The sequence below is a fragment of the Pygocentrus nattereri genome, chromosome 7 (assembly GCF_015220715.1).
Source record: "Pygocentrus nattereri isolate fPygNat1 chromosome 7, fPygNat1.pri, whole genome shotgun sequence".
In the NCBI taxonomy this organism is placed as follows: domain Eukaryota; kingdom Metazoa; phylum Chordata; class Actinopteri; order Characiformes; family Serrasalmidae; genus Pygocentrus; species Pygocentrus nattereri.
Window position 1 is genome coordinate 4,132,496 of NC_051217.1, and position 16,133 is coordinate 4,148,628.

Genomic DNA, 16,133 nt, shown 5'->3' on the forward strand with positions numbered 1-16,133 from the left:
TGAAATACTGTACCTCAGACTTCCGCAGGTTAACTTGTCTTCTCTGTGACTTTGTTCATGTGTGTAAAGTATGAAATTGGAGGCGATAGTATATTCAGCAGATCCCTCAAAATTCAGATGACCCTATCCTTTTTGTTAGCCACTGAATTAAACCTTGTCTAACTGACTCTAAGCTTATTGACATACACTTGCATTCAAACGTTTGAAATGACTCGCCATAAAATGACCAGTATTAAATAATAACATATTGTGTAGACCAAAATGACAAACTAAATAATATTAAAGCTTTTTTATTTTATTGCAAACTTATTCTCTGCTATCTCAGTTGTTAGGAAAGCTCTGCAGCTCCATCGAAGATTTCTTCATTTTTAAAGCCTCCGACAAAGTTTTCTAAAATCATTTTATACAAGTGTCTGCAACATAATTGGCTTCATGTAATTGAAATGTGATTCCAAGCATTTGAGTTGTAGTGTATCTGATCAATTTCAAATACTTGATGTCCAGTTTGGGTGCGCTGAAAACTTTGGGTCACACTGTGAGCTGTTCAGATTGTGCACACTAGTGGTGGTCCCTCAAATTCCCACTGTTCACAAATGTGAAATCATTAGTCAAGGCTTTCCTTTTTATGTTTTTTTTTCATAAATAATATTTGTCTGATTTTCCAATATTATGAATTTAGTAGTTATATAGTGAAAACTGCTGTGGATCTCCATCCTTTGTTCAGAGAATGGATTGTTATTAAAAACGGAAGGCCCAGGGTTATATACTGTGTGCACGTGTGAAACTCGTGCATTTAGGAAGCGGCATTGAAAAAAGTTGCAGACTTGTCTAAAATAGTAAACAGCTTGTTTATCTTTAATCTCAGTTCACTTTTTCAAGCCCCACTGATGTGCAAGCTGGAAACGTCTTTCAAACATTTGGTGACTCAAATGTTTGAACATTTAATGCACAAGAAAATACCTCAAGATGTGCTTCATTTACAAAGGTTTTTAAAACAAAATTATTGCATTTATTGAGTGTTGCATTTGTTTATATTCAGCTGTAAATAGTAATATTTTCCCGGGAAGCAAAATCTACTATCTATAGGCATTTTGAGAGATGCTGTTACGGAGCTGGTTTGTTTTACATTGTTTACATTTTTTTTAAGTGTGTGCTTTTAAAGTGAATTACCTTTCACGGTGCGTGAAATGAGACCACAAGGTTGTTATTCCTCTCAAATATGGTGCAAATATAAGGACACAGTATTTTCCAGCAACAGTGCTATCATTTGCCATTTTTTGGCAAATGATCAGATAAAGAGCAGAATGCATTTAATCTTATGACTCACTTGAAACTATTTTACTGCTATATTGGTGTTTTGAATGTTGTGGGTAGTGAAGTCTTTGTTTTCTATCACAGTTATAAGTATATAGGTAACCACAGCCAGAAACTATTAAGCCAATATATACATTTAGATTTTTTTATAACCATTATTAACGAATACATAGTTTGCACAGTAAACAAAGCATCCTAGCTGCTTGTTTTGTATGTACTAACCTGCCATTGATCTCAGATATTCAGACTTTTAGCCAATGAGGTCTTTCCCAAGTACAGCACTTACAGACACTTACCTGTCTCTTACACTGTTTGAATCTAGAGAACAAATGGCCATGATGTGAAGTACAGTAGTGTGAAATAATCAGAGACCACCTCCCATTATTTTTCATTTCCAGTCAAAATGGTTAGTTATGTTTCAGCCTCAAAAAAGCAGAAAACATTAACAGTTACACCGAAGCCTCGAAAACTAAATATTATGTGTATATAGAGTGCCCTTCCTTTTTTTCTTTACCTTTTAGGAAACTTGCTTTAAATTTTTCCCAAAAAAATCTGCAGGGACATTTTTCCACACTTCCAAAAATGAATCTCAGAAGTTTGTACTTTCGGCATTTGCAATGACCAAAATACTCCGAATTACAAATTTATACTCATCATTCTTTAAAACAGCTCTACATCTCAGATGTCCAGTATTTGTGCTCTGTGATTTTTTTTCTTTTTCACCTGTTTACTTTTCTCTATCTTTCTTAGTTTAAATGATAAAAATACTCACAGCCAGTGCACGAGCTCAAACAGTTTGCCGTTTTATTGTAGTTCTTCAAATTTGACATGAACAATTAATTGACTGGGCATTAGAAAGGGGGCAGCTCTTTATCTACCCCTCTACTGAGTCGCTGTGAAATTGCTAAGAAGGCACATCACGTGCTAACATGTCCATCACAAGCTTTAAGCAAAACATGGAGTGTCTTTTCAGAAGCTTCAAATGTCTGTGTTTCATTTAAAATGGCCAAAAAGTGTTCATGCAAATCACCTTTAGCTGAGCTCTAACAAACTATTAGAATCCAATAGGGGTGCCAGCAGAAATCAGCTTAATCGGAGAGGTGTCACATTATCAATAAAACGGCCCTGCAGATGAAATATTATTACATAACAATACATAAGTGTCACACAAAAAGATCAGATGAAGACCAGAAAGATGTCTGTCAGCAGTGCTGTTAGTCACTTCAAATTCTAAAGTGTTTTCTTTCTTTTTTTACGATTTTAAAGAATGATGATGAAGTGATGATGAATTGTGTGGTGGAGCATGTGCTGCTATATATCATAGCTATGTAATAATTGGTAAGACGATACATTGATAATTCACCGTGCTTGAGTGACTCTCTGGAAGTTTTATCTGTGTAACATCTGATGTAGTGGAAAACTTTTTTTTTTCTTTTCGCATTTGGCCCAATTAGCGGATGCATTTTAGTCAGCGACGACTCATGTTGCCCTTACTGTGAAAAATACTTTGTTTTAACTTGAAAAACAAGCAACCTGGTTCACTGAAGTTCACTGAACTTTGACTTAATGTCAAATACTCGTCCTGTTAACTTTCTGTTCGAAGCTCAATGAACTCATTTCAAGGCAACCAATCATTTACAGTGCTGGAAAGACCCAGAGGCTTCCAGAACCTAGAAATACTGATGGACAATGAAATCAGTGATCAATCAGACTGGCACCAGTCAATAACCCGTTTGGCTATTTTTTCAGAATTGACTAATGTTAATCAATATTTTTGAGATGAATAAAGGCACGATAAGAGGGTTTGTTGCTTATAAAGAGTTAGCCATGTTTGCCTTTTCATGGACAGAAGGCTTTTCTTTGGCATTTCCTTGAGGTTCTTTATGTTTACATAAATAAAAATGTTTGTAGGATCTTCAAAGACTTTTGTTAAGAAGGTTATAAATGTGTTATGTTGTGTGATGGGGAAATGTGTTGGAGGCATAGTGCGGAGCAGACACATCTGAGACGTACAAGCGTGAAGGAGGAGCCGAAGGGGGCCGAGAGGGGTCGAGGGGGGCCGAGAGACGAGGAGGAGGCTATCAGGCTCTTACACTTAAATATAGGCTACTATCAGCCTCAAAATAGGCACAAAGGCCTAAAATGATGAAAATCAGCCACTGTTAACAGAAAATACACAGGAGTATCAACATGCACCTGTCATGCCGACTGGGGTCCGAGAGCCTAGCAAACACAAGTGAACAGCAGTGGTTCATTTTTGTCCAATTTTGTCCAAACTATTTATTGAAATGATATATGATGCCACGTAAAAGCTCTTCATGACTGTGACAGAGGAACTGGTGATGGGTTTTTGAGCGAAAAAAAAAAAAAAACAAGCATCTATTTGCCCACATGAGACCTGAACACCTGTTCCAGACATTCGTTCAGATTCCTGCCCTGATGCCACTGACCGGCTCTAGGGAGCTTCCATGATTAAAGTAAATAGAGATGGCATTTTGTGTGCGTTTGCGTTCAGGTAGAGCCGCCTTTCTCATAAACGCAGCCTTTGATTTTCTTGGCTTCACGGCTTCACGGCTTCTGGCTTCGCTGTGTTGAGGGAAGAGGAAGCAGTGAAGGAATTAATATTGACTTCCATTTCCTCCTCTTACATCAAGCGGATTTTCCCAGGCACCTGCTATATAACGCCTGCTGCTTGCCTGCCCAGGTGAGAAGCACTCAACGCTTGCATTCAGCATTTAACTGCCACAGACAGTCATGAGGGTAAGTAACCTGCAGAGAGCTTTGGGACTGGACGTCCTCAAGTCCATTTAGTTTGTTTCTTTCTGTTTTGAGTACTGTACTGTGTATTTCACAGAATAGCGAAGTGATGCGCTTATGTTCAAACTTTTTCTCTAACTGTGTTTCCTCTGCTCTCCAGTTTCCTCTGTTAGCCGGACTTTTGTTCGTTCTCGTCACGGACGTCGTGGCGGAGCACAAACATAGGCTGTCATTCTGCCTGCCTGAGGGCGCGCTGTTCAAACGGGTGGAGAAGCTGCTGCACCGCTCCGCCTGGAGGACTGAAAGGATGCGAGGCCACCCTGCCGCTGCTGAGCTGTCCTGCTCTGAGTTCAGCCGCACGCAGTTCTCCTCCGAGCCCAGGAATCGCTCCCTGTCGCCGTGGCGCTTAATGTAAGTCGCTTTCTCAACACAGTCGCGCTGAAGCTGGAATAAAGGCGCAGGTGGCGCCCGAGCGCTGTTTATGGCTGGGTGTCAAACCTTTCAGGGTGCCGACCGAGTTTTATTCCGCTCACTGAGCAAATGCCAGATTTAACCGTCCCATTCAGTAAAAATCAACGAGCTGTTTGTCTCAACAGCACCGCCGAGCCAATAAACATGCTTGTTCCAAAATTCAAACTGCTGATTGGCTGTCTAATTACAACTGTTTACCGTGTTATTAATGTCAAAAGCGTCTCGGATGTTTAGGCCACGCCCATTTTTTGTTTACAAATACAAATGATTAGTTTTTTAATATCAGCAGAAATACGAACAGCAGTGGCTCTAAACACTGACAATGTCTGTTCAGTTCAGTTCAACATACAAGACTTCTCACTGTCACGTCAAGCGCACTACTTTTGGAACTTTTTAAACTTTTACTGTGTAAAATATATAAAAATATAGATACATTTTTACCCTAGATATCTTTTTTTATAATATGTTTGTTGAAAATCTGATTTATAGATTTTATATATATATATATATATATATATATATATATATATATATAATACTGTATATTGAAATAGAACACACACACACGCGAAGAGTGTAAAGATGAGGTGATGAGCTGCATGAGGTGTGTTGCAGAATTGTTCCTCTGACATTGTGCAGAGTGAGGGGTCCCAAGAGGGCAGGATAAAGAAATACTGGCAATGAGTGGCGCTGAACTTGACTGTAGGTCGAGGGTCCGTACATTCATGGCCTCATCATTGTCTGTTGTTTCTTTGCAGAACCCACCCAAACCCTAACATGTACCCTGAAACATACGAGGAGGCTAAGTGCCTGTGCTCAGGATGCATCATTAACGGCAAGGAGAACACAGACTACAACTCCGTTCCGGTGGAAAGATCCATGATGTTTCTGAAGAAGGTCGCATGTAAAGCTGACCCGCAGAAATATTCTTTAATTATTGAGCACAGAAAAATACCTGTTGCATGTACCTGTGTGGTGCCCAGACAGTGACCTCTTGTAGAGGCTAACATTTAATAAGACAAACGTAGTAGAGATGAGTCTCATATATTGGTTGTGTTTGTTTTAAAATGCAATATTTTTTTTTACATAACATTGTTTTAAATGTAAAATTACACGTTCTACATGATTTCTGAGGGAAAGCAAACTGCAGTTAGTCTTCCATGTAAGATAAGGGTCTGTGTCTGTAATTGTGCAAACACTACTGTTTATTTATTGGTAATTTATTGACTATTTATTTAAATAATTCATTGTGCTCACTAGTGTTTTGGATTTATTTTTTTATTTATGTTTATTTAACATATAAATATACAATTATATATTAATTCATAGTATTGCCAGAGAAAGTGTGATTTAGAGCTTGGATTGCGTGACTATGAATTTTGTGAGTATGAGGACAAAATCTGACGTGTTTTGTCCAAATATTGTATTTTTATTCTAATAAAGTGATATTTGTGAAACACATCTGTGTTGTTTCTAGCAATGATTCAGGGAATCTCGTCATGCATGATGATGATAATAATAATGATGATAATTAGTAATGCATAATTGAGCTTTATTAGCATAGGATTTGAAAACGTTTTGGAGCATTTGCGTTTTGAGATATGAGGTACACAGGGAATAATTTAATTCATTTGTAATAAACAATATTCTTCAGGGGGAATAGTTTACATTTCTAGCAAGCTGCAAGTATTTCAACTTTTGCCCAAGGGAAGGAAGTGTTCATATCGCCCCCTGCTGTTTCCATTCATAACGCAAGCCAGTGGCTCCCAACACATCAGCTAATTAATCGTTAATTACAAGCGCTCCCTCCCCGAGCTGAAGGCTGAAGGGGGCGTGTTAGAGCAGGAAAACACAAAACAGTGAGTCCGTGCATGGCACAGGATACGCAACATAACGTCCCCCATCACTCCTACGTTTATTTACCTGCTGTGTTTATATGTTACATTTTTTTGTTTTATATTTGGGAATAATTACATTTCTCGGTGGAAAATTCCAAAAAAAAAAAAAAAAAGATCGTGTGGGGAAACTTTCACTCCCCATTACCGCAATCAGTCAGATTAATTAGAGCTATTTTCCAAATAGGGCTCTTAGGCTTTTTATTTTCCTCGGTTAGCTGCGGATAAAATACAGCAAGTTATTAATAATTTTGTATCAATTAGAGTAAAAGAAACCAAACCCAATAGACCTAAAAAACAACCCGTGTTTATCCTCAGAAATGTACCATCACAGTGGAAAGTGTGTGTGTCTGTTTTCTCTTTTTAAGATATTTCATATTGATGTTTTTTTTTTTCTTATGCTTATTGCAGTTTTTTTATTGATGATGTTTACATAGTGTATTGTCTTGGTATTGGTGTTGTGTTGACTGAGTGAATGGTGATTTTTGTGTTTATACTAGATATGAAAAGAGCGGCCACAAGAAGTAAATAAAAGAAGGGCTTTTATTTTGCCTGTCGTAGCAGACTGCTCTCCACGTACTTGTGATGCTGAATCCGCGCGACCTCGTGGAAGAGCTGCTGGGGAGATGAGCGCCGCGCTGATCCGCGCTCTGGGTCTCCTCACGAAACCTGCCAGAGGTACGAGGTGGACTTATGTGTAGTAACTCGGCTCCTTGTCTCGGTGTAAGTCGTGGCTCTGGGCTGTCTGGGTTCTCTGGGCGTCCCGGGCACTGAAGCGAGCTGGCGGTTCTCCTGGAGCAGGAAGGTTCTCCTAATTGCACCTTCAGAGCTTCACTTGAGGAGGAATGAGATACCCCAACACAGTCCCTTGTGTTTTTGCAGCTGAAATACTAAAATATCTGACCTGCCGCCGTCAAATCTATTCGCTAATTATTTCTGAGACGTATCTGCGGGTATAGTGAGATAATGTCACATACAGTAAGATAGAAGCAGAGTAATTAGTAATGAGATGAATTTTTCAGTAGAAATGAGCAGCATAATCCATCCCGTTTTGAGAGAAGTAAGAAGCAGAGGTAGACAAAGTACACAAATCATGTACTTGAGTTAAATTAGAGACCCCCAAGGTAAAATATCACTACAGTAAAAGTAGAAGTTCCTCCCTTTAGACCTCCACTTGAGTAAAAGTACTAAAGTATTTACCTTCAAATGTACTTAAGTATAAAGTAAAAGTACTAAAAGAGTAATTCTGGCTCTGATCTGGTCCTGTTATCATTTTTATAACCAGACTGGCTTCATGAACTCATTTCAGGTGAAAGTCCTCCAGCGTCTCTCTTGGTAAACCAGTCTTTTAATAGAACGTCATTAATTAGTGACGCTGACGTCTATTAAAATGATCAGAAGCACAAAACACTGAAGGTAAACAGTTTCCATCAGGGAGAACCGAGTGGCTCTGAAATCACTTTTTACACACAAGCAAAGTTTCAGTTTAAGATTACTTTATAAATTAGTTATAAGCTGAATAAAAACTGGCTTTAAACTCAGGATCACAGATGAGCTCCTTTACTATGTTGATCTGTAGGCGTCTGTTCATAAACATAAACCAGCCCAAACTCATTTACTATAAAATGAAATGGTGTTTGTAGAAATTCAGAAAAAAGCCGCGTCAGTCTCGACTGCATATGTGGACATATTTCTATATTGTGCTCTATTTACACAAAGTTAGGTTAGTTCATCATTTATGTTGAACAGACTCTCCCAAAGTTTTACGCTGCTGCGCTGACGTTGAACCGCGTGCTGCACTGGGTCGGTATGACCAACAGGTCAAAACCAGCTATAAACAAAGTGACCGCTGGGCCCTGATTGGTGCTCTGGCTTTGCGCTTCTTTTGTTTTGACATGTTACGTTTTTATACACACAGAAACCAAAAGGAACGACAGATTTCTGAAAATGTAGGAGGAAAAAGTCGGATATTAGACTCTAAAATGTAGTGGAGTGAAAGGAAAAAAGCCCAGAAGGGAAAAACTTAAGTAAAGTACAGATACACGAAAAAAAACAACTTAAGTACAGAAACTAATTACATTTACCTAGTTACTGTCCACCACTGGTAAGAAGTAACTTGAATGCATTACTGTTTTGATTAATTCCTTCAGCACTGGAGTTACCTGTGCCGTCATTAACTAATGACGTCATTATCTTCTGTCTGCTGAGCCTGTGCCGCGCTGTGTTGTCAGTGAAAAAGTTAGCTTCAGAAGTGTCAGACTTTTTGCAGTTCTTCAATGCACTTGTATAACTTCAGACTTTCCCTCTTAACACGCCTGAAAGCACACTGAACAATAATATAGATGACTGCCTTCTCATTATAACCATGAACTGGCAGAGAAGCTAGCCTGGCATTACTGAAAACAATCACTACAATCAGAAATAATAAAATAATCTTTTTTTTTTTTTTTAATGTGCATGTATTTTGGAATACGTTATTCCAAGACTTTTCTTCCTGTGTAGCATAAAAAAGAAAAAACCTAACAAATGTACACAGTCACATTTGGTCAGTTAACATTATGGGATTTAATGGCACACAGCCCACAATTTGTGTCACAATACTGGGTTCACAATTCAGCATTCTAACAATACTTTAAACAAAATGTCATTTTTCAGACCGTGAAGTGTCAGGCTTTGTGAACCCTTCCTGTTACTGCCTTATTTTCTCCAGAGGCCCATTTGAGTGGTGCACAAACGCTGCAACATGAAGCACTTCTTTGTGCCCTCCAGAAGAATCAGATTGAAATGAGGGAGCACCTGGTGGCCGGTGGAGACCTGGATGAAGCCCGCCAGTTACTGGAGGAGGTCAGGAAGGAGGTGTCATGGTTCTGTTCTGACACTGAGGACCTTACGTGGAGCTTTGTGCAGGAATGCCTCCTGCTGCTGCTCTGCTTGGCGCGCCACCTCACAAGTCTCCTGGAAGCCTTTAATCAGGATCCATGCCGTGCAGCTTCAAACCCCCGCACACCAGAGGCAGCCCCTCCGTTACCTCCAGATGTCCTCAGTGTGGCTCAGCAGAAGACCCTGGGCACTGTGCTGCAGTTCCTTGTCACATTGGGCCTTTGCCCATATCTAGCCCCTGGTGTAGGGGTGGGCTTGGAGCGGCGGTCTGCATTTGGAGCTGCAGTAGAGTGCGCAGTGCGTCGTGATGTGGCTCCCCCATGTGAACGCAGGCTACTGGTCACTACTACTGTTCTAATGGAAGTGGCTGCAGTGTCATCTCTAGCTACTCTGGTCTTTACCCGCCATCTAGGTGATCTCATGGCAGCACTGTGCCAGTTAGGCTATCGGCCTTGTCGACCTGAAGGACTTGAGAGCAGTAAGGTATGAAAGTCGTTTTCCTTTCATTACTTCATAGCTAGATTAGCCTTGTGACTCTAGTTATGGGGAAAGATGTTTCACCAAACTATTGCTTTAAGAGTGGTATCAGTCACAGTTAAGCAAGAATTGACTGCCTAAGTGCCTATAACTGAAATAAAACCTTAATTAAATGAGTGAATCATTTTGTCTGATGATGTTTCTAACACAGGGAGTGACTGTAGAAGAGCGGAAGAGTTGCAGAGAAGCTCTCCAAGGTCTTCTAGGAAGAGTCTATCAACCAATTGTCATAAAGGAGCTGCTAGTTCTGCAAGGGGGGCCTAAGGTGTGCACTTCCGCATACAACTTTACTGTTTCTGCTGTTTGTCTGTCACTCTGTTGTAGAGGTGGGAAATGTAAGGATATGTTATTCTGATAAATTATATCACAGTATGCTTGTCTGAGTATTTAAGGGGGCTTCAGCACTTCTAGAATATGATGTGTGTATTTGAGCATATATCATAAAACAAGTAAGATTTAGATGGACTACTGATTAAAGTGTAGTAGTGTCAGGTCAGATTTTCCAGGGTTTTTTCGGATCACGTCATACAACATGCAGATGCAGAGACCATTGTTTAGGTCACAAATGCAAAATTAACAGTGTACTGAAGATGATGACCGTAGTAGATTATTCATTCACATCCTTAGAAGACACATGCTTAACCAAGTGTCTTGTCTGCGTTCTGCTTTAATACCTTTTCACCACTCGGGATCATCAGATTTATCTGCTTGGGGATGAGTCTGAAACACAACTGGCCTTACAAAATGTTCTTCTACCCCTTGGCAGCAATTACACATTTCCACCAGAGAGGTCTCCAAATCCCCTAAACTTGCATAGTGCAACTTTAAATAGTTTCTTTTTGAAAACACAGAATAAAGTCTTTGTACTCAGAGTATTTCATAACCCTCTTAAAAGTGGCTGGCATATCGGTTCCAACTTCTGAAAACCTCAAAAAACATGTTAATCTATCACAGTGTGTTATCCATATTGTCCAAACTTACATGAGCGTATCTTTCCAGGTGGCTCCAGGCTCTGGTGGAAAGGGAGGCAAGACCCTCACTCAAACTCCCCCATGGCTGAGGCGTCTATGTGGGCAGCTGCTCTCTGAGAGGCTGATGCAGCCGCATGGGGTCCAAGCTGTGGTCAGGGCTATTCTAGAGGGAACTGGAGGTAAGAACATACTTTAATCTTGGTTTTTTCGAACAAAAAAGTTGCCGCAGGCAAAATCAAAGGCACTTGCTGAAGGGTTTGTAATTCACTGTGGGTGTTATTCATTTTAAATACTAATTTTCCGACTTATTTTTGTTTGATTTTTTTTTTTCTGGCAGATGAAGTGCAGTAATGAAATTTGCCTCCAGTGCACTACACAGTGTAGCCCTAGTGTCAGCCAGACTGCATATTTGCATGATTTTGTTTTTATTTAAAATTTGGCTTTGCTTGTCTTTCAATATTTTGACCACTAGGTGGAGACTCAGACTGGAGAAAATGTGATGCTGTGGCCAAAATACTGGCAACCTGCCCACAGCAGTCACTGTCTGCTGAGAGCTATTACAGACAAGTGTGCCCACAGGTAAAGACAAAGTCAGTAAAGTAGTGACTTAAGCTGAATTTTTTAGCATGTGGCAGGGCTTACAGGCATCAGCTGCATTGGAATCGAGGAGCTTTGAGGGGTATTCCACTATTTTATTTTTCCAAATTGTGTGCATAATTAAATGCATAAGAAGTTAACAAAGTCATTCAGAATGTAATGGTCTGAAATGCTCCGTTCTAGAGAAACTTACTGAGTCGTTCACGGTGGTGGTGGTGATATGAATCTAACTGAAGTGTTTAATGCCTCTAAAAGATGCACCACGGAAAGTTATCACATGGTTACAGATATTTTTGCTTTGGCATTGTTTTATGAAATGTCTGATTTTGGCCTATATTTTAAATGGTTATGTTGGAGATGAATATGCAGATAATCATTACAGATATGCTGCTGTTTTACCATTATTAACATGACATAAAATTCAGATGACGTGATGATCTGTAGATGGCTACAGGTAAAATGGCTCTAAATTACATTGTTTATATATCCACAACTGAATTATATAGATATTTAGAAAAAACAGTGGACTTCTCTTTTAACTGCAGTGGTGAATATGGCTGGTCTGGCCACAGAACATGCATAGGAGGAATGCTGGTTTCAGTTCAGGCTACTTGTTACTCTAAAGAAGGGCATAATCCATAAAGTTCCTTGATTTTTTGGGTTTTTTTTTTTGCTTCAGACACACAGAAACATTGTGTTTATAGATAATACACACATTAGAATGTCCATGTTTCTTTTACGAAATGTTTCTAACTAGATTACATTTCTACATTACTGTCTGTAGGTGCTCGAGCTTCTACATTTCAGGGATAAGGTAACTGCAGGACAGTTCCAGCGAGTGGCCACCACAGCGGCACTAACAATGGTGTGGGACCAGCCTGAGTTCGCCCATCGCTTCCTGCTGTCTCCTCTTCTCTCACCACTGCAACACTGTGTAGCAGTCTCAGGTCTGTGTGTGTGTGTGTGTGTGTGTGTGTATACAGTTTTGCTTGACCAGCTCTTAGTAGAGTGACTGATTGACTATAGATCTCTGTGCTGTTAAAGTGTCCTGCAGTGGCTTGACTGATGGAGCTGTGTCATCATGTTATGTACACTGGAGTGAGCTCCTCTCCTCAGTCCTACGTGAAAACGTTTCCTTTGTTGGCTCTCAGTTTTTTTATTATCATTTCACATTTAGAAGCGGCTCATGTTGCAGAGGGCATACCCCAGGAGGGAGTGCCCGAGTGGGAGCTGACCCGCTGTGTGGAGGATGTCTATAAAGTGAGAGAATGCTCCATCCTAAAGCTAAGCTGTTAAACTGATGGCAAACCTTTTAAATGTTTCAGTGAACTGTCAGACGTTTCCTGTAATGGATTGTCTAAATGTTTATTTTAATATTTTAAAGATTATATTAGTCTACTCCCAGCATTTGTGACAGGACATCTAATGACTTCTAATGTAGTTCAATAAGACCCACTCAACTATTAATTCCATTTATAACTTATGACCAAAATGGTCATAATTCATTTTTACTATTTATCAACTTAAACAGGCTTTTTTTATTGTGCCTTTTAAGACTGATATAAAATACGTGAGCTCTGTTCTGATTCTGGACTGGGTAATCAGTGGTATGTTTTGAAACTTTAACAATACCTGCATGTTACTGCATAGTAAATGAAATACACTATGAAGTTATTTAAATTCTGTTTTCCATGTCATGGGCATTTTAAAATGCTTTTTAAAGTATTTTTTGACCAGCGGTATTACATTGTAAGACTACCCAACAACTGGAAAAGAGTCACGATGTGTAGTAAACTAGTTCAGAATAGTTGCTGAGACATGAAAATGCTATGATTTTTCCTTTGTTGAGATTATAAAAATGTATTAAAATATTATATTTTTAAAAACATTCTGAAACCTTGTGGTAATGCTGACATTTCAAATGCCTGCTTTTCTATAATATTTTTTTTATTTATAGTACAAAAATTGTACCCATAAACTTAGTTTAGTTAGCAGTGGAACTGTAGTTTTGTCCTTTTTTATAATTTTTTTTTTACATCTTGTAGATTTATGTGGTGGGTAACAGGCCATCAGGAACCATGCTGAGTGCTCTGGGGGATGTAGTTCCAGCCATCTTCAGCCTGTTATGCTTCACCAAACAAAATGTGTCTCACTTACGGTTCGTATAAACATGATAAAATTATAATACTGTAAAATGTTGGTAACATTGAAGGTATGTTTGACCAGTGAATCTGATTCATGCAATTTTCTCATTGCCCCAAACCTAATTGATCAACCAAGAAATGTTTGATGTCCAGAGTTTTCTTCCTTAGTTTTGCACTGGAGTTGAGAAGCAAACGTCATTGACCGGTAATTAAAGTCTCTGTCATCCAGAATCTGTTTGAGTGACATAGACTTATGAAATATGCTTCACAGCACCCCCTGCCAGGAGATCTTGCTGTGGTACTTGTCTCATACTGAGACTTCTTCAGCACTCTCTCAGCTCAAAGGCCTGTGCTTCCTGCAGGGAGATGGAGGCGGAGTCGCACCTGGCTTCCAGTTTGCACCTGGCAGCGAAGGTGGGGTCAGACTCACCCGACGAGAGCCAATCAGGTAACTGACATGCAACTTTGTCATGTCGCATCGTGTTATTAAAGTAGATAAAAAATAATTTTCTGTGTTTCTCTCCTTAGTGATGAAGATGATGCTCTGTATGAGAAGGTGTCTGGAGAGCAGTGGAGAGTGGAGTGTCTTGTGCAGCTGTTGGCTGAGATGAAGGACAGTGACCTGCCTGGTGACTTCTTCCTCGTGCTCCTGCAGGTGCACACCCTCTTTCTGCGGTGCAGCATTCATGACTGTATTCACAATACAGTGGAACAAATTCCTGAAACATGCCATCTAATTTTCTCAAAGCTGTGCACAGAATACACATTTAAAACCATCACTCTTAACTGCATGTGTCACACTAATGGCAGGACAGGTTCAGTTACATGACTTAAACATGAATGTGAGCAGTGACAGCAGAAATATCTTTTTTAAGATTTTAACTGATGCTCAAGTAAGGCTTATAATGTAAATGTGACCTATTTAGTTATAATTTGGAAACCATGAAACCCAGCTAGGTGAAATTCTAGGTTTAATCTTCTTTTCTCTCTGTTAATTTTTCTTTGAATTATGTAGTATTTAAAAATAGAAAAGTAATTGCCAGGTTATTTAATGACAGTAATAATAATACTGCTTAATTAATAATAAAAAAGCTTAATTTATACAGCAATATTTACAGCTACAGTTGCAACAAAACTACAAATCACATGCACACACAGTTCCCAGCTGGCAGAGGGAAAACTCTCCCTACTGTGGTGTAAAATCTCTTGGCCAGGAGCCCATCACACTCTGCTGCCATGGTGCAAATTGTCTAGGCTCATAGCCTAGTCAAGCTCCACTGCCATAATGCAAAGTGCCCCAGCTCACAGCCCAGTCAGACTCCGCTGCCATGGTTTTCCGGGCCCACTGAGACTCCGTTGCTGGGGTGCAAAGTGTTCCGACTCACAACCAGGTAAACCCCTATGCTCCCATGTAATGTACCCCACAACTCTGCTGTTGTGGTGCAGAGGATCCTAGCTCACGGCCCGGTCAGACTTTGCCATTACGGTACAAAGTGTCCTAGTCCACAGCCTCATCATACCCCTCCGCGATGATGTACACTTTCTCAGCCAGCAGCCTGGTTAAGGTCCCCTACCACAGCCCATGCCCCAGCTGCAGTGTAAAGTCTCCTGGCCTGTGGAACACTCAAACTCCACCACTGCATTAAAAGGGCTCTTGGCCAAGAAAAACTCCCTTTCATTTGGTTTTTGCATGACAATGCGGAACTCCCAGGCCAGCAGGGAAAGTTCAAAACAAATGACAAACATACCACAAATGAAAACCAGAGATTCCAAAATGCGCACAGCATTCTTACTCCATTAACACACAGACACACATGCATGCACGCACACACACACACACACACATACATACACACACTGAGGTAATAACGTCTGCCATCAACCTGATTTCTCGATTACAGCGTCTCCTAAACTGTTGTGTCTGTGTGTAGGATCTGACAGATTTGGCGGCAGAGCAGCAGGAGGCTGAGCAGCAAGTGGACACGTCGACAATGACGCTGCTTGAGTTGGAGCAGCACCTGGTGGGGTGTGTGCATGGCCATGGGCAGAGACTGGCTCTCCTGCAGACCCTGGCTGTCATGTGTGAGAAGCTGCCACACACACTACTGCTGCGCAAGCCCACCCAGGTGTGTTTTGTTTTTTTTTTTGTTTTTGTTTTGTTTTGTTTGAATTTTCTGCATGGGACGAGATACAGTTTGGCGAAAGTCAATGTGCACTGTTTTCCTGTGTGAACATAATAATTTTGGTAACTATATGACAGACTGTTAGCTACAAATGTGGCATGTGTTGATTTACACATGCAGTTCACACAATGTGCATAGTGACTTTAAGATTTCGTTGCGTGTTAGATGCATTAGCCAGTGGTAAATTTAGGACACCAAATGTGTTGATTCTTCGAGTACATTTAAGGTAAGGGGAACTTTTTCAGGTCAGCACATCCACCAGAAAAAAACTTTTAGTAAGCTTTTACCTTATTAGAGGTTAGTGGCTTTTATTTGCGCTGTTCTTAACAGTTAAATTTGTTGGACTTTTAAGCTTCTTGCTGGAGACTTCTTATCTAACTCTGA

The 16,133-nt window shown here is 40.0% G+C and overlaps 2 protein-coding genes across 3 annotated transcripts in view; both read left to right on the forward strand.

Annotated features, from left to right (window-relative positions):
* Nucleotides 1-4,033: 4,033 nt before the first annotated feature.
* il17c (interleukin 17c) lies at nt 4,034-5,746 on the forward strand. Its single transcript, XM_017696138.2, has 3 exons — nt 4,034-4,074; nt 4,232-4,482; nt 5,301-5,746. Exons 1-3 carry the CDS (start codon nt 4,069-4,071, stop codon nt 5,530-5,532), a joined length of 489 nt encoding a protein of 162 aa, XP_017551627.1. The 5' UTR covers nt 4,034-4,068; the 3' UTR covers nt 5,533-5,746.
* A 1,267-nt stretch (nt 5,747-7,013) lies between these two features.
* The window catches only part of tango6 (transport and golgi organization 6 homolog (Drosophila)), a 34,281-nt gene continuing 25,161 nt past the window's right edge, over nt 7,014-16,133 (forward strand). Inside the window, exons 1-11 of one of the 2 annotated variants that reach the window (XM_017690943.2) lie at nt 7,014-7,115; nt 9,148-9,800; nt 10,006-10,119; nt 10,854-11,004; nt 11,298-11,404; nt 12,207-12,369; nt 12,600-12,682; nt 13,468-13,580; nt 13,838-14,014; nt 14,095-14,221; nt 15,498-15,692. In XM_017690943.2, the coding sequence (XP_017546432.2) occupies nt 7,064-7,115; nt 9,148-9,800; nt 10,006-10,119; nt 10,854-11,004; nt 11,298-11,404; nt 12,207-12,369; nt 12,600-12,682; nt 13,468-13,580; nt 13,838-14,014; nt 14,095-14,221; nt 15,498-15,692 (1,935 nt within the window). In that variant the 5' untranslated portion in view covers nt 7,014-7,063. Of the gene's footprint in view, nt 7,161-9,147; nt 9,801-10,005; nt 10,120-10,853; nt 11,005-11,297; nt 11,405-12,206; nt 12,370-12,599; nt 12,683-13,467; nt 13,581-13,837; nt 14,015-14,094; nt 14,222-15,497; nt 15,693-16,133 lie in introns of both variants that reach the window. The other variant, XM_017690950.2, reaches the window with a different exon arrangement.

Excerpts from the sequence above, each read along its gene's own strand:
- il17c (XM_017696138.2), top strand. Across the intron at positions 4,483-5,300 it reads CTGTCGCCGTGGCGCTTAAT|AACCCACCCAAACCCTAACA; the intron begins GTAAGTCGCTTT and ends GTTTCTTTGCAG.